We start from the raw sequence: 22,442 nt of genomic DNA on the forward strand, positions 1-22,442 counted from the left end.
CGCCGATCGCCCAGCTGCCCACGCACACACCACTACCGGGTGACGGCTCGGCAGCTGTTGTGTTTCTCGACGGGGCGCCGGGGATTTCTCGCTCGCCTCGCGAATGGCGAGTGCCACACCGCGCCGGCGTTCCAGCTTGACAAGGTTTCTCAAGGCTGCAGAGGCGGGTCATGGCGGGCCACGTGAATCCATCCCATCCAGCCAGCCAGCCAGCGAGCAAGCCAGCCAGCAAGCAAAGCAAGCTGGCGGACCCCACGATGGACGGCCAGGCCTGGGCAAGGCGATCGGCTGGGCCTTCCTCTGGCTGAGCCTTGCTGTGCCGAGCGAGGATTGAGTTCTCCCTGCCCAACTTGGCCTCACAGCTGCTTCGGTGTGGCATTGGTCGAGGGGATGGGGCCAGGTCGACTCGTGTACAGGCCGTCGCTGTCGAGGGACTTTGGCTGGGATCTGCGCTGGCGGATTGTCGTTGCTATGAATACACATCGACTTGGCTTACCAAGCTCAATCTCGATGGGTACCGGTGGTGATGGGGGAGTGACATAAATAGAGGACAATCTCGAAGGCTTCATGCATCTCAAGTTCCACTCATCGCCACCGTCATCGACAAAGACTCACTTCATCAAGGACAACTCAGATCAGCAACTCGACAACTTGTAAAACACTTGCAAGATATCAACATAATCAGACTCAGCCAGACCACCGCACTACTCACTCAGACAAAATGCACTCCGCCGCCCTCCTCTCAGCCATCCTCCTCGCCGCGGTCAAGGCCGACCTGCAGCTCGACTCGGACGACATCTCGCGGAACTGCACGTCCATCTGCCGGCCCGTGCTGGAGCTGAGCCGGACCTGCGAAGTCGACGACGACGCCGTCCCGGACGACCTGACCGAGGACCGCCTGAACCTGCAGTGCCTCTGCACCAACGACAGCTTCGACGTCCAGCGGTTTACTGGGCTGTGTGCGAGCTGCATGCAGCAGAACCCGAGGGTCGACAACGACGACAACGATGATGATGACGGCCCTGACAGGCCTGATGACAACAACAGGGAGTAAGCATGCACCCCTTCTCCACAAAGAGGAGGTCCGTCATATACAATGAGCTCTCATGGATACTAACAGCCGAAATAGCATCAACGAGATCCTGAGCCGCTGCGGCTTCCAGGGAACGACCTACTCGGCCTCGGACGCCAACGCGGCCAACGGCATCGTCGTGGCCGCCACCCGCCCCAACAACGCCAACCAGCTCACCACCACCATCACGGGCGGCACCGGTGCTGTCGGCCCGGCCCCCACGGGCACGGGCGCCACCAGCGTCGGCACCTTCACCACGACGGGCACCATCACCAGTGGGTCGAGCACGATCACCACCACCGGCACGACCGTGGCGACCGGAGGGGCCGCCGCCACGGGCACCGGCGCCACCGTTGCCGGAGCACCTGGCCTGGAGCCGCTTGGTGGTGGGATGAAGGTGTTGCTTACTGTGGTGGGCGCTGGCGTCTTGGGCTTCTGGATGCACTAGGAGTTCGGACCGGTTGGAGGGTGATATCAGGGGGCAGTAGGGGGTTGGAAGTAGATTGAGAGTGGTTTTGGGGATGAAGGGCAGGGAGGCAGTGATGGATACTAATGATATTATGAAACTACAGAAACGGTAACTCATATTTATGTTGGTGGATTGGAGTAGATACATGGTCTTAGTGCCGAGAAGGATATTCAAGATGTGATATTTCACATGACACAATCATCTTTGTTCGTAATCTGTCGGCTGTCTGTGGCATGGACCGCTTTGTGGCCTACCTATGATCTGTTTCTGCTTTACGCCATATATTTTTGGAAAGTAGGTTATTCGCAGGCAGTCTCCTCAACTGTAAGTCAAGCGGCCCACATTCGGCCCACCCGGGGATTCGGTCCACTTATAAAACCACTTATAACTTAATCAATTTAATATACATAACCTTAATACTTTATATATATATTAAATTAATATTATTATATAAGTTTAAGTTTTAAAAAGAATTTCTTTAAAATAATAATAAATAATACGTATTTATTATAATATATAAATATAAAAAGTATTTTCTTTAATAACTTAATAATTTAGTTTAATAAATTTAAGGAAATCTTATAATTATATAATAATTATATATTATATTATATATATAAAAGTATTTTAAAATTTTAAGATTTAAATTTTCCTTAAGAAACTTTTATTAATAAAATTGTGGGAATAGTATGTGTGGGCATTACATACAGCGTGCCCACGCAGTAGGTGCGCTGCAGGCAATGCATAGATTTGGAGGTGCAAGGTTTAGACTAATTTTATTAATAGCAGCTGCTAGCCAGTGCTAGCCGGCTGCCAGCTAATGGTTATATACCCCATGTATAAACCATTATAGCTAGCCTATAGCTAAACAAGGGAAGGCTGCAGCTTTGCTGCAATCTACTCTTTATATTATAGCTAAATTAATTACATACTTTATTTATTTATTATTAATTATATAAAAGCTAAATTAACACTAATTAATGCTTACTTAATAAGCATAAATAATTAAGTATTAAAAAGATAAATTTCATTTCTTAAAAGCTTATTTGCTTATAATAATTTTATTAAGAGACTTTATGTTAATAATAATGTTATAAACCGTTAAAAAGCTTAACTAAGCATTAAAAACTAGTTTATGGTAACGATACTCAATTTTTAATTGCATTTATTAACATAAATCGTTAATAGCAATGATAATAATTATAAAAAGCCTTAATTAAAAAGCCTTCCTTAATATACCCTTAAGTAATCACAACCTTCCCTAGCTATTAAAAGCCTTTTTATAATACTTTTAATTATTAAATAAATTAACAATAAGCTTTATTTAATTTTATTTAATTTATAATAAATACTTAACTTTTAAGTAAAATTAACCAGTTTATAGTAAACGCCTAACTTTTAATTATATTGCCATTATACTCTTAGCCCTTTTTATAATACCTTTAAAAAGCTTTTGCTTAGCACCCTTAAGAAGCCCTTGCTTAACACCCTTAAGAAGCTTTTACTTAGCACTCTTAAAAAGCCCTTGCTTAGCATTCTTAAAAAGCCCTTGCTTAGCATCCTTAAAGGAAGCCCTTATTTATAATTAACGCCCTTAAGGCATTAATATAATACCCTTAAGGCTTATAACTCTTTAAAGACCCTTTAAGCACTTAACAAAACCAAAACTTTAAAGTATTAATAAATAATATTTCTTTTAAGCAATTTACATACTTAATTAATATACTTAATTAAATACTTTAAAGTATTAATTAGCAAAAATAAGCAATTAATATAATCATTTTATTTACTTAATTAACTTAAAACTATTAAGGGAATTAATTAAGATTTATTGCTAATTTAGCTATATAAATAATTTAATTAAACCTTTAAAATATTTACCTTTTAATAATAATTAACATTTAATTAATAAGCATAACCTTCCTTCTTTTTAATGCTCTTTTTATTAATACTCTTTAATAAGATTTTAAGCATAAATTGCCTTAAAGCTAATAAAAGTTAGTTTGCTAAATAATAATAGCATTTAAGCATTACTACTTATAAGTAAATAGTTTAAGAGCTAATTATTAGTTTATAAGCATAACGCAAGAATATTCTTCCCTTCCTTTTTACTTTATAATTAATTATTATAAGATCTACCTTAATAATAATAACCTTTGCATTAATAATAGCCTCTTTCTTTAATAAAAAGGAGGTTATTAATATAATTAAAAGCCTTAAGAGTTATTTAAGCTATAATAAAAATCTTTTTAATAAATTTTAATATAAGTTTTATAAATAAATAAAGGAATGCTTTTAAAAAATTAATTAAAGGCTTCTTTATAAGCTTAAATAAATACTTTGCTATTATAAGGTATATATAAAATGTAATTGCATGCTAATAATAAAGGCATTAATTATTATAGCTTAAGTAAATAATTAAGAATTATTTTAATAACCTTAAGAGGAGTTTATAATAATAACCTTTTACTTATAATTAAAAGTATATAAACATTAAAAGAAGCCTAAGCTAATTAAAATAAAGCCAAACATTATAAAGCTAATTATTAAAAAGCTAATACCTTCTTTTCCTTTTCATTAATTATAATCTTCTTCTTAGCCAGTAATGCCCTTAATATAAACCCTATAACAATAACCTTTTCCATAATAATAACCTTTTCCTTATTAAGAAATATAATAATAGCAGCTATTATTAACTTAAGCTTAATTTATCCCTTAAGCACCTTAATTAACTTAGTAATAAAAAGAAAGAAGTTATTAAAGTAATAATTAATTAATTAAAGCATAGCATTTAAATATTTTAAAGTTTTAAAGTATTAATAATTAAATAATTTAATTAAGTAATTTAAGCACTTAAAATGTTTAAATATACTTGCACTTAAATACTTATACTTAATTCATTAAAGCGATGGCTATAGGGTATTTAGCCCTTTATAGCCCCTTAAAGGATAAGATATTTATATTAACCAAGCAATTTAATTAACTAAGCAATGATTTAAAGGAAAAGCATGATTTTAAAGCGTTTGCATGCATATATATAAAAGACTATTAATATGGGAATAATATGTATGGGCATTATATATAATATACTCATGCAATAGGTGCGCTACAAGCAATATATAAATTTAAAGATGCAAGGTTTAAATTAGTCTTATTAATAGCAGCTGCCAGTTAATGCCAGCCGGCTGCTAGCTAATAATTACATGCCCTGCGCATAAACCACCATAGCTAGCCTATAGCTAAACGGGGAAAGGCTGCAGCTTCGCTGCAACCTACCCTCCATACCATAGCCGAATCAATTACACACTCTATTTATCTATCACCAACCATACGGAAGCCAAACCAACAAAAATTTTACTTTTTATTATATTTACTTATATAAAATAAAATAAATAAAAAAGATTTATTTATATATTTATATTATATTTACATTATATTTATACTATATTTATATAATATTAAATAATGTTAATTAATATATATATATATTTTATAAAAGTATTTATATTAATATTAAACATATTAAGAAATGTTACTTAATAAGATATATTGCTTAATAGCTATGTTTAATAGCTTATAAAGTAGTAATAAAATTAAAAAAAGTGCGTAGATTTTTTTACATATAATATATAATTATGTATTTATGCATTTAATCTTATAATAATGATATTTAAATTGGTGGAGAGATAGCCTCTTAAAAAGTGGGTGTTTTGGTGGGAAACGTGGGCCGAATCCCCGGGCGGGCCGAATGCGGGCCGCTTGACTTATTGAAAAGTGAATTGTATGTTTTGAACATTGTTGAATTATATACGTGCCCCAAAATCTCTGCTCAGCTTAAGTGATGTTTTCGATTGGATGAGTTTGTTCAATGGAGCCCAAATAGGATTGTGAGACTTGATTGAATTAGTGGTAAACTCTTGGTTAGTGATCAGCCCTCTTTCTAGCCGCCAACTGGGCTTAACGGAGTGAAAGGCTGCCTAAGCAGTATAATAATGGAGTTTCTCGGGACCTTGTGCATTATGCGCGGAGGACCGTCGGTCTGTGGTGTTCATACAGGTTCCCGCACTACAACAATGGCTTGGTTGGGCTCTGAAGCCCTAATATAGAAATTGGTGTCTATTTATCTCTGGCAATTTCTTCGGCACGAAAACTCGGCTACAGGATTAATTGACGGAAATATGTTGGACACTGTTTTGGGAGTTTTGAGACCTATAAAATAAAATAACATCCTCAGGCTGTCTGATTTGACTTGTAGCCTCCGCTATACTCTTTCCAGCAGTCATTTCACGACGACTCTACTTCGCATGACTCATCGAAATCACTTCAATACCATAAAAGCACTAAACACTTATACACATTGAACAGTCTATCGACATGGTGACCGCAATTCCAACGTTAGGCGGCTTGGTCCCACCTCCGAACTCCCCTGTGAGCGACGCTGCAGATGCAACGGTGGTCATCCACAAATCCAAGAATCTGAAAATTCGCGACCGCAGCACTTCTGCTGAGGGAGGTGATGTTTCAGACCAAATGGTAATTACCAGGCAATTCAAAAGACTAGATATCAGCGGCGGCATCACCGGCCAGATGGACAACAACTCGGTACAAACCACTGCTGCTGGTGGAAGTCATACCCGTCCCCGGACGAAGCCAATTCACACGAATTTTGACCTACCGATTCAACGTCCAGCCCAGCCACTATACTTTCCATCCGAGTCCATTGGCGACTCCCAGAACGATCTCGATAAACGGAATTTGGAGTTCGATGTTCTCGATGAGTAGGACAAACTTTGAATCTCTTGATATGAGGTTGGCAGTGAACAGGAAGGGAAAGAAACGGACGGGGAGTGCGAGCAAGAGATTATCCAAGGGCCCAAAGAAAAACAGAATTGGTGGAGTGGGTCGACACAGACACAACGCCTCACGCATGAGCCTGATCAACCGCGCAAACTGAAGGCCTACTGGCAGGAATTCTGGGGCAGGCGATTAATCATTATTTGGAAGTTTTCGCGTCTCGATTTGGTAGGACTGTCACCTTCGATGTGTGTGGCACACTGATGATCCCTCCCAAGAAGACTCGTATGCCTGCCAATTCTATCGTGCTCCAATACAGGCCTAAGCACTGTGCCCTTGCTTCGCCTGCTCAAGGATGATGGAGTTGATATGCGTGTCCTCCTCAAGCACCTCTAGCTCACGGATACCCTCAAGAATGTTGTCATCGCCGTGTTTCTTGCTTGCCTCAGCTAGGATCAAATCCGTAGCTTTCTCCGCCAAGATATGTATGGCTAGAGTCGGAAAGGAGCCTGGTACACGGGGAAAGACAGAACCATCGACGACCCTAAGGCCGTCCACTCCACGTACACGGAACTCGGAGTCAAGGCACGCCATGGCGTCGTCGTCGGCGCCGATGGCGACGGTGCTGGTGGCGTGGTGGCCGAAGGCCTCGCCCCGGATACGCTCCTTAACCTGCTCCTCGGTCGTGGCGTCCGGGCCGGGGACGCTCTCGGTGAAGCCCTCGATACCGTCGTTGATCTTGCGAGCGAGCTCGACGCCTTCATACATGGCCTTGAGGTCCTTGTCCCCGCCCTCCTTGAAGTAGCGGAAGTCGATGTCAGGCACGTCGCGGGGGTCCTTGGACCTCAGCTTGACGGTCCCCGCCGCTTTGTTCCGGGAGCCGATCTTCAGGACGTCCCACGTCCAGGGGTTCTCGGCGCCGCCCATCGCGGCCGCGGAAAACCCGGGGAAGTAGCCCGTGAAGGCGAACGGGCCGCTGAACAGCATGGTGTCCGGGCGATGGGACTCGGCGACGCTGCTCGTGTGGAACACGCCCATCCCGATTCTGAGAATCATGACTCCTGTTAGTAGATGCAAAGCCATTGGGTAAAACCTTCCTCTGCCGAATCTACGGGGGCCGAGGAGGTGGGGCTTGCACTTACCCGTTGCTGGCATAGGGACCGCCCGATTCCGTCTCGGTCCATTCCTTGAGCAAAGGGTCTCCAGCTGTTAGGCCTGTTGATTTTGCCAGCGGGGAGAGTGGAGTCGGAGTCTTTCCGACGACGCCAAACTCGTAGTTGTCCTGCAGATTGGTGCCAACACCTGGCAGGTCGACCAGGACATCGATCCCGAGTTTCTGCAGGTCATCCTTGGGACCAATGCCGCTGAGCTGGAGCAGCTGCGGGGTGTTGAAGACACCACCTGCCACGATCACCTCCTTCGATGCGTACACAGTCTTCTTGACTCCTGAAACCCTTGGGTTGGATCTCGGATCGGCCTTGTAGAGGCTCTTTCCTTGGAGAGCCTCCACGCCAACCGCCTTGGGCTTTTGGCCGTGCTTGGCCTCGTTGAAGATAACCCGGGTGGCCAGACTGTGAGTGCTGATAGTCAAGGGGTACTTTCTGTTACCATGGGCATCTTTGGCATTTACAGTTGCCACGAGGTAGTCCCTCGCACTGGACCGCCGACCGTGCTTGGAAATGGTCATAGCCGGCCGATAAACACCATCCTTCTCTGATGGAAGGAGAGGGTTGATGTCGGGGATAATGCCCCCATACTGCCCCTCAACAGCAAGCGCACTATCGATCATCGGCTTAGCGGCCTCGACAGTGGAAATGTGGCCCAGGTTTGTCTCGAGGTATCCGTGAAAGCCGTGGGCCAGCGTTCCCGGAGGCAAGTAGCGGCAGCGCTCAAGTCGCTCGAACAGAGGGCGGATTTTGCTGTACTCCCAAGACTTGTCGCCGGTGAGTTCGGCGATGTAGTCCCAGTCTGCAGCAGGCGGAAGCACGCCGACCAGGGCGTTGTGGGCTGCGCAGCCTCCCAGCGTCCCAGCACGTGGGTAGTAAATCCCCAGCTGCTTGGAGCCCTCCGGTGGGTTGGTCCCGATGAAGATGCTCCCGTCAGGCGTCTCCCACGTCATCTTGGAGTCCTTGGCAGCCTGTCCAGGGTCGTCATAGTGCTTGACGAAGAAGTCCCAGCGCTCCGCGGCGTCTTCTGCAAAGGCATTGAAGAACAGGGGAATTTTCGCAAAGAGATTCTGGCCTTGATCCTCGCCTGCTTCGAGGAGAAGGACTTTGTGTCCTTGACGGGCGAGGTTTGCAGCGACCGGCCCGCCGCCTGGGCCTGAACCGACCACGATGTATTCATACTCCTCGTGGGAGGACGCAGGGCTTGATTGAAGGTTGGGACTCATTTCGAATGTTTCTGGGTGCGTTTGGGATTATGGGTGAGTGATAATTGAGATTAGGAAAAAGCACTATCACTTCTAGACTCTCCATTAATATTTCGAGGTCAAGCCTGTACTTATATAAACCTTCCCATTATGTCCAGCTGCTGGTTACCAAAGTGAGTCTATTTTGCAATTAACCTCGTGCCGAATGTTGGCGGCCGATGCCTGTATAACCAGGCCAGGATACAGTTGGTCCGAATTGATGATGGTTGTGGATTTCTGGCCGCATTCCGTTCTCGGTTGTATCCGATACTAGAATGGGCGCATGATTATCATGGGCTTACACGACCAAGAAGAACCAGGGTTGAAATTGGAATGTAAGCCAAAAAGGACCATCCTTCCGAGTCTCAGCTGACCATCTTTCACTGATGGAGCCTCGGCCGTGCCTGCGCCTTCGGCACAAAACTTGTGATTCCAGTACTGAAGCCCTCTCGACCAGCGAGCACAGTGGTATCATGCCGTCGACTGTCTCTATGCCAATTACGTCAACGATATTGCGTCAGATAAGTGGTGGTAAGAATGACGATCAGACGATGTTCACCGAGTGACAGAATTCAAAGCTCACGAGCGACGTACTGAGCCCATCAATCCGCCCGAAATCCTAGCTAATAGATCAAAGTCAAAAATCTTGAAGTGGCGTAATGCTCAAGGTGACAATAATGTTTAAATACAATGTGACTTTCAGAGTTTGCCCATCCCGCTGACCAAAGCAGTGGATGTTCAACAGCACAAGAAAATGGCATTTACTTGTTGTTCAAAGCAGGACTCAAGAAGTACATGCGAGATGGATGAGGGGCAATAACGTATCCCGGCTCAGTCTTGCTCGCCATTGACTGAAAAGAACAGAACTCCTAGATTTTGTCTTTAAAAGGAGCCATTACACTGCACTTGCAATGATGACCTTTTATGATTCGTCAGCCCACGAGGCGGTGTGGTAGAGGTCATCAGTTGACGCCTTCCTGCAGGGCTGCGGTCAGTCAGCATCAGCTCCATTAATCCTTCATGGAAAGCGATGATCTCAACCGCACTGGGTCAGTTTACGATGAGGGCCAGGGTCTGGAAAATTGGCAGGGTGCAAACCTGACCAAAGCTGGTGGGTGGCGTTGCTTCCGTGATGTTCCAAGCAGACGAAGACAATACGGGCTGCAGGGTACCTAGGTAAGCTTACCAATGGGGCCGCTTATTTATTTTCCAAGACATTGGGAACTCCTCAACAAGGCTAAGCAATAAGACTCTATGAACTATGGTCTCCTGGGACATAGATAATTCAGCGGTGCTGTAACCAGTGAGAGCGAGGTTGAAGGATGGGCTGATTGAGGATTGTGTGATTTCTGATTGTGATATATCGAGTGTAGCACATAGCGTGAGATTAATTTTCTGATCTACAGCCACATTCAGCTGTTGAAAGTATGTGTCAGTGAATGCCGATGAAATGAAGCATGTAGAATTAGCTGGCTACGCATTGCTCGAGTTTTCCCTGTAGATGCTGCCTGGGTTGACTGTGACTCTGGCCAAATAGGAATCACACGTGCCCGGACGCCACTTCTGGGCAGAGTCTCACCCGAGATTTTGCCACCACTAGCTCTATAACCTTGAGTAATGACAAGGAACCTATAATGTAGAGCAGGTTTTACGGGAATCCTTGCCAAATGTCACTATGACTTCATTGCCAGCACCTTTTGTTACTATGTGTTACGCTACCGGACGTGACGGACCAAAGTGAGAAAGGCATTTCCAACGGTAAGATGTCATGAACAGGTGCAACGTGGAATATTGAATGAAAAAGGATTGTATGTTTATGAACTGAGCACGTTCTGCTTCGTATACGGTTGCAGCTTGTATAACACACATACTAGGAAAATTCAATGTGACTCTTCAGACTGGTGAGAAATTGAAACCCAAATTTTCTTGGGGGGACTTTTTTCTTTTCGTGGAGAAGATGATAGATCTTCCGCACTCATATACGAAGTCACCATATCAGCAAAGTACAGACTTGAAGTCATCGGAAATCCTGCTTGACATTGAAGGCTCCAAACAATACTACACAATGCACCAATGAGGCGATGCGCTAGTGTAAGCGGTGCCAACTGGTCCGATCTAAGTTCTCATGCCACCTCGGATGCATCCTTTTATTAGCAAACGTGTGGAGAGCGAGAGAGAGCGCATACTTTCGGAATGATTCATATTGTAGGTAGCTAAGAATTAGTGGGATCTGACAGTGTGACTTGATAATGTGTTGTCATTTTCACTTTGAGTATCTTCTATTTGAAGACGAATTGGGGTAGTAAAGCGGTGAGTGGGCAAGTCGCCGTTCTAGGCGCAGAGGCGCTCGCGAATCGTGAAGAAAACTAAGCTACCGTATTACAATGTGTCTGTGCAGATGGGAAAAAAAGCCAAAGTTGTCTATTTCTGAAGAAGGGAACCATCTGTACCTATTTGTGCCTGGCTTTCCCGGCCCGAAGCGAAGTAGGCGCCACAGTCAGGAGTTACTGTGCACCATGTGGTCAGACACCACGAACATTCTAGACTACTCGAAACAGCCCACAGCTCAACTAAACAAATTTCAGATCCGGGAATAAGAGCAAATCCGCCAAGCGACCTGCGACTGTTTCCGTCGTCATAGATCCTCGCATACGTGAGACGGACGATCACGACTTGCCCGTTGGGGATGTCCGATGACGCGCGTTCACCCGAGAATATGATGCCAACTCCAATTCCAAAGTTTCTAGCAGGGTGTTTAGGAAGTTTCCAAACTTTTTCATTCACAAATCTTTTCAAGGACGTAAAAATGACGGTAATTGGGGCGACGACCAACGGCGGGACGACCAACGGGGGGGCACCGAGCGCCAAAAAGGCCGCGCACCAGAAGTACGCTATTGGCCGTGCGATACTCGAGCCTGCCATCCACCATGAGTCGTTTGAGAAATTGTGGGAAACGAAATGGAAAGCACCTGTGAGATACTGCCTGCTAACGGCGCTGTTGACATTGAACAACTGACGAAAGCTTTCTAGTGTACGATGGGAGTTTACCCGTTCATGTTCGGTACTGTGAAGGACTTTGAGCCGGTGGCGCAGGAGATCATCCAGGTAAGACCGATCAAACCCCAGTACAAAGATATGCTGTTAACTGTTGTGAAACAGAAAGGGCTGAAAGAGCCGTACGATTGGGATGAGTACGCCGAAATGTTCTTCCCCAAGGCAGAGGAACTTTCAGAGATCGCAGGCAGGGCAGAGGAAGCGGGCGAGAAGGAAAAGGCGTCAGAGTACTACCTGCGAAGCTCAGCGCTGTATCGCATCGCCCGTTTCCCTGCTCCTCGTTCAGAAAAGCAGCGACTCGCCTGGACTCTGGGCAAAGATGCATTCTACAAAGGCGGAGCGTGAGTCAACGTGTAGTGTCCCCCCCCTGAAGATCACAAACTCGACTAACCATCCAAAAAGCCTGATGGAATATCCCATCCGTGAGGTAGAGATCCCTCACACGCACCGAAATGAATCCGAAGGCCAGACCATCCCCGTGAACTTCCTCCTCCCGCCGGGGGCCTCACCCCAGCGTCCGGCCCCCGTGGTGATGATATTCACGGGCCTGGACGGGTACCGCACCGAGCTCGCGGTCTGGCAGCGCGGCTGGCTGGAGAAGGGCGTGGCGACAGTAGTGGTCGAGATCCCTGGAACCGGCGACTCCCCCGCGGCCAAGGGCGACCCGACGAGCCCGGACCGCCAGTGGTCCAGCGTCCTGGACTGGATCGCCGGGCAGGCGGAGCTGGACAAGGGTAGGGTCGTCGTCTGGGGTTTCTCCACGGGTGGGTACTACGCGCTCCGGGTGGCGCACACCCATGCGGATAGGCTTCTGGGCAGCCTCAGTCTAGGGGGAGGGGCTCACCACATGTTTGACCGAGACTGGCTGGAGCATGCCAACAAGCTGGAGTATCCGTTTGACTTGGCGGATACTCTGGCTTACAAGTATGGCTATGCGGACTTGGAGTCGTTCATCCAGGAGGCGCACAAGTTCTCACTGGTCAATGACGGAACGCTGGACAGGCCCTGCTGCAAGAATGTGCTGGTCGTCAACGGGGAGAACGACGAGATCTTTCCGATCGAGGATCTTCACGTGGCGCTACGGCATGGATCGCCAAAGTCGGCACGGGTGGTCGAGGGCCGAAAGCATATGGGGGAGCCTGAGAGCTTTTTTGTGATTCTCCGATGGATCCACGACTTGCTGGGCTTGGATGGGGATGTCGCAGCTCAGACGAGGTTGTTGCCGTTTAAGGCCAAGTATTGAACTCTGGGTGCGAGTGTGAGATAATGATAGCACACATGTATATGACTCAGGGTGTGTCTCCTGCCAGGAGTTTGGTGAGAATGTCAGTCCACTCGTATACTTGTTTGGACTTGCAAGCAGGGAATGACCATTGAATGACATGTGACAGGGCCTGGTTTTCTCGGTGGTCCGGCATCATTGTGAATCGCACCATTGGGATTTAGTTCATCCTAGAGTTCTGGATCTTAAGCGAGTAACTGATCAATATCATGTCACTAAAGAAGATTCTCGTTCCCAGATGCCAGGGTTGTCAAGACAAGTCTTTCCACAAGGGCCTGGCTTGGCAGGTAATGTAGTTGGTTCGCCGGAAGAGAGAGGCGACTGTTACTGTAACACCAATCCCAGCTATACGGACCATACATTGTTTGTACAACAGACTTCAATCGAAATCACTCCACCATTCACCTGATCAGCTCACAGGTTGAACAGAATCTCGACTCACTCGTGACGGATATTTACTGCGAAGTAAGCCCCAAAAACACCTCCGTCCTGTTATGGCACCTGTCAAAAGGCGGGCTGCATGGGGATGCAGGGGTTAGCCCCGACCTTGCAACCCCGGAATCTCCTGATTTGTGAACCTCGGCACCAGCTCGGCCAAGCCCTCTGACCTGCAAGAACCACGCAACCACCTGTCCAACTCCGCCGCCATCCTTCAAAAGAGGACTTGAGGGCCAGCCGCTGACTGACCGCTCACTCTCCCAAATGTCCCAGCTTGAGGCCCTCACAATCTTGACCCTCGATCATTCATGACGCCCAAATGAGCAGCAACCCGACCTTCGCCCAGGCGCAGCAGCGCCTCGCCGAGCGCCGCGCCGCGCGCGAGGCCCAGGCCCAGGCACGCCTCGCCGCCGAGCAGTCCGCCTCCCAGCTGCGCGCCCGGATCTCGTCGCACCCCTCCCCGCTCCTCCGGGGCCTCGGCGGCGGCGCCCTGTCGCTCTGGGACGCCGTGTCGTCGCCCGAGGGCACGCGGCCCGCCTTCCGCGTCGGCCAGGTCGACGCCGAGCTGCTGGACGAGGAGCTCGTGCAGCTCCTGCGGGACCAGGTCGGGGACGCCCTCAAGTACGTCGGCGGGCTGGGGAGCAACCTCAAGGAGGAGTGGTCCGCCGAGATCCTGCTGGTCCTGCGCGCCGTGCTGTTCAAGCTGACGGTGTGGGACCACGACGCCACCTACGGCGCGGCGCTGCAGAACCTCAAGTACACCGACGCGAGGCACGACGGGCCGGTGCTGGTTCCGCCTTCGAGGCTGCAAAAGTCGCTCTACGGATTGATCACTGTGGGAGGGAAGTACGGCTGGACGAGGCTTGAGAACTGGCTGCTGAACCAGGACAACGGCTTCGATGCACCGAGCCCACGGGCTCAGAGGTTGTCGCGGCTGACATCCACGGCGGAGAATGTCCATTCTGTGGCGGCGTTTGGCTCGTTCCTCGTGTTCCTCCTCCACGGCAGGTACAGGACGTTACTAGACAGGATACTGCGGATGAGGCTGGCTCCACCCACCAGCCAGGTCAGCCGCGAAGTTTCTTTCGAATACCTCAACCGACAGCTCGTCTGGCACGCGTTCACAGAATTCTTACTCTTCGTCCTGCCGCTCATTGGTATAAATAAATGGAGGCGATGGCTCAGCCGGACGTGGAGGAAGACGAAGAACGCCATATCAAGCGGCGGCGATGGCGACAACGACGACAAGAAGGGCGAGTACTCGTTCCTGCCCGAGCGAACGTGCGCCATATGCTACCAGGACCAAAACACAGCGTCGTCAGAACAAGAGGTCCTGGCTGCAGCAGCGTCTAGCGGTGTGGTCGGCTCTGCGCAGACAGACATCACGAACCCCTACGAGACAATACCTTGCGGCTGTATATACTGCTTCGTCTGTCTTGCTACGAGGATAGAAAGGGAAGAGGGCGAGGGCTGGACATGTATCCGGTGTGGGGAGCAGGTCAAAGAGTGCAAACCATGGAGTGGAGACGTCCTCGAGCCTCCGAGCAAGTCGCCGACGAACAAGGCGGTCATGTTTGCGGACGATGTCAAGGACACTCAGACAGAGACAGAGAGTTCTCAGGCGGAGTATGTCGACGCGGTCGATGACCTGACCGAGTCGGCATCGACGGTAAAGGCACAGAGCAGTGACGACGGCAGCTCTGAGGATGGGGACTCGGAGGAATACGATGAGGAGGAAGGCGAACTCGGAGATGACATGGAGGGCTTTTGAGCCCCGGTGAGGGTGTACCTCTACATATGGCGGACCGGAAGGTACTAGACCTGGAAATAAAAGCGACAGTAATATCACAGCAAAGGGGTAGAACGGAAACTGTTGCCACGTAAATCTACACATCCAGTGTCCTGTCCGCGGTGCTCAAGCTCAACTTCAACATTGCGGCAACCATGGATCAACTCCTCTGCCTGATATCGACAGTGTACAATGATCTCAGATGGTGAAGCCAAGCGCCAACACCACAATAAGCGAGAGTCCAACATTTGTGTGACCGGCCTGCCGGCCAGGCCAAGATCAATCCCTCGACCCTCTGATGTTTCGGTCCACACGGCGGGTCACATTTGCGGCCCTGCGGTCGCACAAGAAGACATTTTCCGGATGCGATGGAGCTGACACGTGGACTGGACAGGTGCAGCAGCAACCCGTGAGCCTTCTGCACGGAAGCTGTAGTAAAACGGTGGGGACTTGCTTCCTGGACTTGCTACGTTATTGCGTGTTCGTTCGCTGGGAAAAGAGCTGAGCAACATGAGGTCTCTTTGGCATCCCCCGTCACATGCAAACGGGACCTTCTAAAAATGACGTCGGGCCTCTGGAAACGGTCGCACTCGAAAACGAAACACCAGATCGCGCTAAGAGCGGTCGAGGCCGCTTATCTTATCGCGGGCCCCCTGGATTTGGGAACTCGAGCTCCAAAGCCAATCCTCGACTGGGATGGGAAGGGGCCCACACGCCCCAGTTGCCAGCACAGACGAGAACCAAATAATTCCCGAGCGCGGCACATGGCGCAGACACAACATCAAAAGATCCACTCCTGTCCTCCCACCCACCCCCGGCTCTGCAGATCTTCACCGACACTGTGACTCCGCTCCTCTTTCCCTCCCTTGGGGCAGCCCCGTTCCAGACGCGTTCGACCTTCTCGGAGAAAGAAAGAAAGAGAAAAAATTCTGCCCTCCTTCCCCTTTACTCGAGAGGAAGAAACCCCCCCGATATAATGCGACTCTCCAAGCTGTAGTCAAGCCTGCGAAGGTCGAGCCCGAACCACCCCACCACGCCCAGAGACATGCCCACCATCTTCTCCTTCGAGCAGGGCAACGAGCGATCGCGCTACCCGACCGACTCCTCGCCCCTGCTGGGCCGCTTCCGAGCCGTCCCCCGGACGGACGCCCGCGGCGGCGCAGGCGGCCTCGGCGCAGGCACCACCGCGAGCAACAGGCGCGGCAGCCTCGGCCTGCTGACGCGGGCGTCGTGGCGTAATAGCGTGCACGTCGGGTACGGCGCCACCGCGTTGCTGGCGGCGGGCCTGAGCGATGACGAATCTGACGAGTCCGACGACGATGACGACGATAGCGACGCGGCCGGTGGCGAGGGGTACGATGGCGCCGGGGCCGGGAGGAGGAGGAAGAGGCTCGCCGCGTGGTGCAGGAGGAAGTGGAGAAGGATGGACGACCTGTGGATCAACCCCAAGCAGGGCGCCGTGAGGAGGGTCGCGAGCGTGTGGTACTCACGGTGGTTTGTGCTCGTGGTGCTCCCAGCCGCCCTGGCCGTCGGGTGGTGCGCGATCCCGTTCCCTCAGTACCCGCTCAAGGACGGTCCGGACGATGACAACGGCGGCGGCAACGACGGCTCGTCCCCGGGCCACCGCAAGCCGCGAGGCCACGGCAGGGCCCACGCCGAGGTCAACTTCTGGTTCTTCCTGTTCGTCTACTACGCCTTCTACAACCTGACGGCCCTGGTGTGGATCACAAAGGTGTTCAACCTCTACAGCCTGAACTGGTGGCCGTCGACGCTGGGGTTCCCGCTCACGATCTGCATGATCGCGGTGCTGGGCACCGTCGGGCCGATCGTGCTGTACTACATACCAGAGGCCGAGTTCCTGACGGTGCACAACACAGTCTGGATCACGTGGACCTTCTGCATCATGGCCATGCCCGTCGTGATCGCGAGCTTCATCCTGCTCACCAAGGAGCGCCACATGGGGCTGCGGAACTCCCTGTCCGAGACGCAGCGCATATTCACGTCCTCGTGGTGGGCGGGTGACGACGGCTTCGACTCGCCCGAGATGAGGGTCAACGGCCGGCGGCGGCCCGACCAGCACCTATGGGACGAGAGCGAGAACGCGCTCCGCATCGGCGCCGGGCCCAGCCTGCAGCCCACGCGCAGCAACCGGATCCCCGTCCGCCTCAAGCCGCGCTTCTTCCCCGCCTCGTTCGTGCGCTTCGTCTGGTTCTGTACGGCCTTGTTTATCGGGCTGCTCGCGCTCGTGATAGGGGAGGCGTACGCAGAGGTCTACCTCAGGACTTTGCCGCACAACAGCTTGGACACGATAGTGTACGTGTACGGGTGGATATCGACCGTGTATCTCTTGGACGGCTTGACGGGGTGGATACTGGGTGGGAACCAGGGCGAGAGGGTGGGGAGTTATCCGCTGAGTTGGGTCTTCAAACTGTTAGTGATCTCGGCATCCCTCATGCCTCCGTTTGGGCTCAGAAGCTGACATTTCGAGCACAGCTACTTCATGCTAACATACCAAACCTACGTCCGTGCGCTGTATGCCCGACTGCGCTCCCCAAGCCAATTCATCCTGCTGCAGGTCCTCTCCTCATCCGGCCTCATCATCCTCACCCCCATCCTCCTCTCCGCCCCGGTCCACTGGCTCCTGACGGCCATCGGCATGAACGGCCAGTCGTACGCCGCCTACCAGAAAGTCGGAGTCCGTAACGTGTTCATCCGCTTTGTTGCGGAGAACGCGTCCATGCTCTGCTTCCTGGGCAGCGTCGCGACCCTGCACTTTGGCGCCAACAAGGCCGTCTACCCCTACTTCAGCTTCGACGAGGACGACTCCTCCGCCAGCGGGGACCCCTACGACTACACCTTCGAGCTGACCTTCTACGCCTCGGCCGTCACGTGGGCCTGCGAGCTTGTCGCGAGCTGCATCGTCGCGGGCCTGATCAAGTGGATCTATGGCGTGAACGTGGTCACCGAGGGGAGCATGGACCTTGCCGTCTGGCCGGAGCTGCTTCCGACGAGCGTGGTAGTCGTTCTGCATGTGCTGCAGAACATGCTCTTCTCGATTGTGAGGCTGCAGTTCCGCTGAGGCAGGTTTGATTACACGGACGGGCAGGCTGGCGGGCTGGTCGAATCGGGCCAGACCTGCTGCAACAGACTCGTCCTAGCCCTCTTTCGAATGAGAGCGCCCAGGCAGGCAGCATCGAACGGGGACATGAAAGCGTTGGCAGGCACGGTTATCGCCCGCCAAGGCCGGGATGGCCGTGGCACGACATCACCCACTGTCGTGCCCTGACCTGCGGGGACAGCAGCTCTTCTGGGTGCACAGCATGTGGAACTGGTCACCGATGTTGCGGAAGCGGGAGCTCGGCGTTCTTTTCTCAGCCGTCTTTCTTTATTTCCTTTTGGCTCTGGTCTGTGCTGTCATACATGACACAGCAGCACGGGCTCGTAGGCAGGCAGGATGGAAGGATGGTAAGGTTCGCATAATGATACCCCCATTACCATGTACCCCGGAATGGCTCTGCTTTTGCACGTTAGTTAGTTTGCACTTACTTATGACTGTGCCTTTCCCAACGATAGAAGTCTAGATGTTGTATGCATGTATCACCCTGCTCTTGTTTCTCCACATCCGGGGAAGCATGTCCTGTCACTGCTGCAGGCAGCCGTGAGCGCCACCTCGACGGGCAAGCATGCATGGGACCCAGCCCAAGGAGGTTGTGCATCGATCCCAACTTGGTGACGTGCAGCAGAGCACATTGGCTTATATCAATTTGACAGCACAGTTCCGAGGTTGCCTCGCATGCATATCGACCCCTCCAGGGCGACGTTTCTGCTGACCGACCGCTAGGCCGGACTCCCTGAGATGGGCATACCGGGCCATGGCTGTGGCTGTGGCTGTTCGGCCACCGGAACCGGGAGTCCCTGTCCCCGCCGAGGTGTTATTAAGGAGGGTAATGGAGGGAACCTGGTTGCACGCCGATGTGTCATCGCACATCACAAATGACAGAGATTTGCTAAACCATAGCAGATCCGGCCGACCTGCAGCTGTTGTCCGACGTGGAGCAATCTCCCGCCCGGGAACGTCAGGCTGGATCCTGGCGGATTGTAGCAACGTACTCATCCTGCGGGCGGTCGACCCTGCCGGCAAGCGTACCCATGAATAAATACATATGCACACATGACATAGCGACAAGAACACAGCATTTGGTGTGGTGAGCTCAGCACCTGTAACTTGTGGCTTGAAGGTAAATACTGTCGGCCAGCAAGGTCGTACGACTAGGCTGCTCTCCTGTGGGACGTGTCTGTCGTGTTGGAGAGTCGGGATCTGTGTAATGATTTCCTTCTCTTGTAAGCCGGTGCTAACATACTTACATTGCGTGTCTTCCATTTTGCTGCCATGGTGGCAGTGCGCGTCATATGTATCAGATTCACATGTCCCGGCTGGTGAACGCTCGGCTTGGCCTGCCCTCCAACGCACAAAGGGTTTATTGTACACCCAACCCTATAATTCACCTCTGTCGCAGCGGGAGCGGGAGAGCCTCTTCGGCAAAGCAAGCGTAGGATGCCGTGGACTGCGGTGAGTTTCGGCTTGAGAACGGCGTAAACCCCACTTGGCTCCACCGTGCCGGCGCGCAACATCGGGAGATCCACAAGTGAAACGCACAGACGGGACCGGCGCCGTTTGTCAAGCAGGCGGATAGAGGTAACCGGGCCAAGATCCTGAATTGCCTCTGCCGGTGGTTTGGTAAGAGTTCTCCACCAGTGGAAAACAATGGTTGGAATTTGTATTTGGTTCGCCCTCTTAATTGTGCCTTTGCATGGGAGCATGAATTCCATCAAGTGTCAGTGTTGCGTCTTCACGGTGGTCATGGTCGATCGCGACTGTCATAGCTGCTTTTGCTAACTCATGCGGGCGTAGCTGGCCAAGGAGTCACTGTTCCCGTCAGACTGGCGGTGAGACAACATCAAGGCCTTGGAGTCTCCAGACGAATGGAGAAATAGGCCGAGTCATAGTGAAGAGGGGGAACCGGATATGATCGAAGGACAACCAGTCGGGGCGCTTAGACTGTCTTGCTGACTGCGCCTGTTGACGGCTAGCCATGCTCAAAACGACCACTAATGCAGAAAGATCATGAAATCACCGGTGACGCTAGAATGCTTTACAGACTGACTGCAACCAGGGAGGCATGAATGATTTGGGATGAGCAATGGTGTCGATCACTTTCCCGTCACGATCCCCCGTGCTACTTCGATGTGGAATTTCCAGGCGAAGTAAAGGTGAGCCGGCTCATTGAGCCGCAGGATGAGCCCATCTCGGACTGGGAATGGACAAACAAGGCCTGCACGGCAGATTTGTTGAGTGGGAACGAGAAGCAGTAGTTTGGGTGGCCCAGGTGGCCAGCGGCCACTGGCCAGTGTCCAACATCAAGGAGGGGGGACATGGGATGCTGAGAAGGGGAACCCTTGATGTCGAAGGTGGACACGATTCTGCTCAAAACCATCGTGGCGTCGCCCTGAGTGATAATGTGCATAGTAAGCCGATGAACTAACTGTCAACGACGGCTCTTCAGGGCCCAGAACTCGGACCTGAGACGTTGGATCCCAAGTAGCAGGAAACTCTGGAGCGTTGAACGCTGCCAGACGCGACCAATGACATGGCCCAGTGCCTGGGTAGTGGGATACCTGTCAGTCCCTCGAATGGAACCCGAAGGGTGTACGCAGAGATGCAGGGCAGAGCAGGGAAGCACGCCACAGGCGATGCAGATAAGGCAATGGGTGAATGGGATTGAAGGGTTTGGTGCTGTGCCGAAGGTGACTGACTGGCAGCTCCGGATGGTGACGGATGGGCAGGCATCAGCGAGAGACACGTCAGATTTGCGGACTGCGGAGTGAACATGCGCAGGGCGCCGGCGTTGACCGGATCGCCAGCTGGAGCAAGCGACTGGTGGACGTGCTAATTAAAAGGGCTGTGATGGATGGCATCCTCAGGCAGGCCCCAAGGCTTTCCAGGCCGCCTGCAGCAGAGGCTGGGCCGTTACAAGTGGGATGGGCCTCGTGTGGGTGTAGAGCAGGCCCTCGTATCCACGCAGGCAGCGCGCAGGCGAGTCGGGGAAGCGTGGGGATGGTGTCGAGAGGCTGTGGAATCTGGGCCCGGGTCTGGGCCTGGGTTTGTTTTGGGTGTGGGTGTGGACGTGGACGTGGATGTGGGTGTGGTTTCGGACGTTGGAGCTGCTGCTGCTCACCTGCGCTGCGCCTGCGAGCGTGTGACGGTGATGGTGGTGGTGGTGTGAATGGATGTAAGTAGTCGACAGCCACAATGTGACATGCAAGCTGACTGATTTCGCGGGCGGCCTCTTAGACGACGTCCCGGATGTCGTGGACGTTCTCACGGCGGCGGGTCGGACCCTCATCGACAGGAACAACAGCCTGATGAGGCATGGATGGACGTTTCAACGGGCGGGCGGTTCAGGGGCATCGGTCCACCTTTTGGAGCTTCACTGCCGGGAAACCAGGGAAGCCTCGCAGGCAGAGGATGAATCGTGACGGGGCAGCCAGGGAAGGGGACGTCAGGGCAGGGCAGGGCAGGGCTATTGTGCAACGTACATGGTGTGCCCGTTGAAGCTTTTGCTTGGATGGGCAGACGGGGAGCGAGGGCGGTCTTGTCGGAAGTGCAGCTTGCCGAGACCATGCCGACCTACATCGAGTCACATCGTTCCTGTTGTGCCCGGCACGACAAACAAGTTCTTTGGGCCTGATGGGGAATAGGAAGAGGCACGAAGCTCCTCACCGGGTGGGCCGACGACGGTGGGATTCAAGTTCCTGCGACGCGTCCACGTCCACGTCCACGTCCACGTCCACGTCTGCGCCGGTGCATACCTGCAACCGTGTCCCATGGGGGAGGAGCGCCGGTCGGATGTTGTGGTTAAAGTTGCCCGTTCACCCCCTAGCACCATCCACCATCATCATCAGCAGCTTATCGGGGAGCTGCGCAGGTGAGAGCGAGCTGGCGACGGCAGGTGCAAGGTGGGGTCGAGGAGAATTTTGGCGGGGTAACTACGGTATCTAGGAAGGAAGCTCTTTGCTCCCTGTCTGCCAGTTCAAGCCCATATCCCATCCCAGCCCACCTGCTCCAACACAGGC

At 51.2% G+C, this 22,442-nt stretch overlaps 6 protein-coding genes across 6 annotated transcripts; 5 read left to right on the forward strand and 1 right to left on the reverse strand.

The window, feature by feature from the left end:
• Positions 1-721: 721 nt before the first annotated feature.
• Positions 722-1,520, forward strand: INS49_002358 (uncharacterized protein; the record flags this gene model as incomplete). The annotated part of the gene is made up of 2 exons (XM_043163171.1): positions 722-1,050; positions 1,130-1,520. 2 exons carry the CDS (start codon positions 722-724, stop codon positions 1,518-1,520), a joined length of 720 nt encoding a protein of 239 aa, XP_043031677.1.
• A 4,395-nt stretch (positions 1,521-5,915) lies between these two features.
• Positions 5,916-6,323, forward strand: INS49_002359 (uncharacterized protein; the record flags this gene model as incomplete). The annotated part of the gene is made up of 1 exon (XM_043163172.1): positions 5,916-6,323. The coding sequence occupies one exon, from the start codon at positions 5,916-5,918 to the stop codon at positions 6,321-6,323; it is 408 nt and encodes a 135-aa protein (XP_043031678.1).
• A 333-nt stretch (positions 6,324-6,656) lies between these two features.
• Positions 6,657-8,727, reverse strand: INS49_002360 (uncharacterized protein; the record flags this gene model as incomplete). Its single annotated transcript, XM_043163173.1, has 3 exons — positions 6,657-6,784; positions 6,854-7,380; positions 7,478-8,727. 3 exons carry the CDS (start codon positions 8,725-8,727, stop codon positions 6,657-6,659), a joined length of 1,905 nt encoding a protein of 634 aa, XP_043031679.1.
• Positions 8,728-11,551: 2,824 nt separating this feature from the next.
• Positions 11,552-13,042, forward strand: INS49_002361 (uncharacterized protein; the record flags this gene model as incomplete). The annotated part of the gene is made up of 4 exons (XM_043163174.1): positions 11,552-11,716; positions 11,776-11,850; positions 11,905-12,140; positions 12,202-13,042. 4 exons carry the CDS (start codon positions 11,552-11,554, stop codon positions 13,040-13,042), a joined length of 1,317 nt encoding a protein of 438 aa, XP_043031680.1.
• Positions 13,043-13,838: 796 nt separating this feature from the next.
• On the forward strand, positions 13,839-15,290 carry INS49_002362 (uncharacterized protein; the record flags this gene model as incomplete). Its single annotated transcript, XM_043163175.1, has 1 exon — positions 13,839-15,290. One exon carries the CDS (start codon positions 13,839-13,841, stop codon positions 15,288-15,290), a length of 1,452 nt encoding a protein of 483 aa, XP_043031681.1.
• A 1,063-nt stretch (positions 15,291-16,353) lies between these two features.
• On the forward strand, positions 16,354-18,387 carry INS49_002363 (uncharacterized protein; the record flags this gene model as incomplete). The annotated part of the gene is made up of 2 exons (XM_043163176.1): positions 16,354-17,621; positions 17,802-18,387. The coding sequence occupies 2 exons, from the start codon at positions 16,354-16,356 to the stop codon at positions 18,385-18,387; spliced, it is 1,854 nt and encodes a 617-aa protein (XP_043031682.1).
• Between the last annotated feature and the right edge of the window lie 4,055 nt (positions 18,388-22,442).

This window comes from Diaporthe citri (assembly GCF_014595645.1).
Source record: "Diaporthe citri strain NFHF-8-4 chromosome Unknown scaffold_1, whole genome shotgun sequence".
Taxonomy (NCBI): Eukaryota; Fungi; Ascomycota; class Sordariomycetes; order Diaporthales; family Diaporthaceae; genus Diaporthe; species Diaporthe citri.